Here is a 2,074-nt window from a genome sequence, read left to right on the forward strand (position 1 = left end):
ATGAGGCAGGGAATGGAAACATCGGCTGATGATGGGAAGGGAAAATATGCGGTTGATGAAGGGAAGGGAAAAAATGCGTCTTGGACATCTGACATGGACTTGGTGTTATTACAGGCCCTTAGGCATGAGGCCATAGAGGGGGGCAAATTTCCCAACGGCTTCAAGAAGAGTGCGTATAAGTATGCACTACTTGAAGTTAATCAGGCATGCGGTACCGATTTGACATTTGAACAAGTGAAAAACTATGTTAAGACAATGAAAGCCAACTACAGAATTGTGGCTGAGATGCTTGCCACAAGTGGCTTTGGATGGGATGAAGAGAAAAAGAAAATCGTAGTTACAAGGGACGTTGCCATGGAGTACTTGAAGGTATTAATTATAAGCATATCCATGGTTTTTTTAGTTATATAATGCAAACCGCTAGCTTTCAACTGATCTGCTTTTGTTTTATTCCTAGTCTTATCCTAACAGGAAGAGGTACTTCAGTCAGCGTCATGATTTTTATGAGGAGATGGCTGAAATATTTGGAGATGAATATGCACATGGAACCTACAAAAAAACAAATAAGAATGTTATGCGGCCTTCTAAGGAGGAGGCCTACGTCGTCAACGTGGCCAATGAGGAGAGTGAATACACTGAACACACTTCGTCTCAATTTGATTTTATTGGTACTGGGTCTCAGTACGACGACATGCCGAGTTATATTCCCACCGAAGAAATGCCTCAGGTACCTTCCCCTCGTAGGACTTCGCCACCTGAGGTCGGGCAGCGGTCGCAGCGCACTCCGACACGTACTCCAATGGAAACAAGTGCTGCTGCAGGTGGAAGTCAATCTGTTGCTTCTTCTAAGAGGAAGAAGAGAGGTGTGTCTGACATGAAGGAGTGTGTACTGGATTTCACTCAAAGCGTGAAGGACATGGCTTCCGCCCTTCATGCTAGGAATGAGAAGGCTGATATCCAATGCCAGAAGGTGATGGAAGCATTACAGAAGATAGAGGGCCTTGACCGTGGTGACATTTGTGACATTTACGACTACTTGGTTGTAAACGGAAAAGAGGGTCGTGGGTTTCTGAACCGCCCTAAGGATATGCGTGTATTGTTTGTCAACAAGTTCCTTCATCGTCGCTCTACTGTCCGCCATTCCTCCGACTATGGTTTCTGATGCTGCTATTATCAGTAGTTGTTGTTTATCATGCTTTGTTTATTTGGATATGCCATGGAACATGTTTATGTATTATGTGGATTTGCACTCGTAGGTACTATACATGGAACTTGTTTATGTATTATGTGGATTTGCTTCTGATTTGCTGTACGCCTCATTCCATGTTGTGTTTGGGGCTCCATTTATTTGTTGTGTACCATTGAACTCGTACGTACTTGATGTGGATTTGCTTCTCATTGCCAACGGAACCCACTATCATAGTTTCCATTTTCAAACCTATCATCCTCTGTCAACTTGCATGTGAAATGGTCTGTTAGAAATATTAGTTTTTATTCGTTGATCAGTTCTACTGTTATACTGTTCTTTAGTATCTACGGTTGGCATTATCTACGGTTGGCATTATCCATAAGTGACTTGGTCACTTATTTGAGAAAAGACATGTGGTGCGTTGATTAAGGTATCTGCTTCATCTCACAGTTTTCCTTCATTTAATCTAGTTTTTGCTGTAATCATAGATTGGTATGGCTTTGAATAAGTTGTTTGAAGGTGGTGTAGTGAAGCGCGAGGATTTGTGGATTACCTCCAACCTCTGCTTGGTTTTACTTCTTTGTTCAAGTACTAAAACATTCGAGGCAGTTGGAGTGTGCTGGTCACATGTTGGATTTTTTTTACATATCCATCCATTTTCTTCTATATAAACAACGAAAAGTGAACTTGGCAGATCATATCTTAGTTAATTGTGTTTATTATACTTATAGGTTTATCCTTTACACTTTGTAGTATAATTATCGTATGCTCTAGGTTATTATCTTTTGGTGTTACAGGGTTCTTTGGTTTATATGATGGATGCACATATTTTTCCACGGAAAATATGAACAGGTAAAACTACAAGTCTGGCCACTAGTTCATTAA

At 40.9% G+C, this 2,074-nt stretch overlaps 1 protein-coding gene across 1 annotated transcript; it reads left to right on the forward strand.

Annotated features, from left to right (window-relative positions):
* LOC143891193 (uncharacterized) lies at window positions 1–1,410 on the forward strand. The gene is made up of 2 exons (XM_077395826.1): window positions 1–369; window positions 458–1,410. Exons 1-2 carry the CDS (start codon window positions 1–3, stop codon window positions 1,160–1,162), a joined length of 1,074 nt encoding a protein of 357 aa, XP_077251941.1. The 3' UTR covers window positions 1,163–1,410.
* The last annotated feature ends 664 nt before the right edge of the window (window positions 1,411–2,074 follow it).

This window comes from Tasmannia lanceolata, unplaced genomic scaffold (assembly GCF_043159265.1).
Source record: "Tasmannia lanceolata isolate RefF3 unplaced genomic scaffold, GAP_Taslan_0.1 ptg000013l, whole genome shotgun sequence".
Classification (NCBI taxonomy): Eukaryota; Viridiplantae; Streptophyta; class Magnoliopsida; order Canellales; family Winteraceae; genus Tasmannia; species Tasmannia lanceolata.

What these genes read in the sequence shown, in the direction of transcription:
- LOC143891193 (XM_077395826.1), top strand. Translation starts at nt 1, where the DNA reads ATGAGGCAGGGAATGGAAACATCGGCTGATGATGGGAAGGGAAAATAT. An exon ending in TTGCCATGGAGTACTTGAAG is followed by an intron (nt 370 to 457) that starts GTATTAATTATA and finishes TTTTATTCCTAG; the next exon opens with TCTTATCCTAACAGGAAGAG.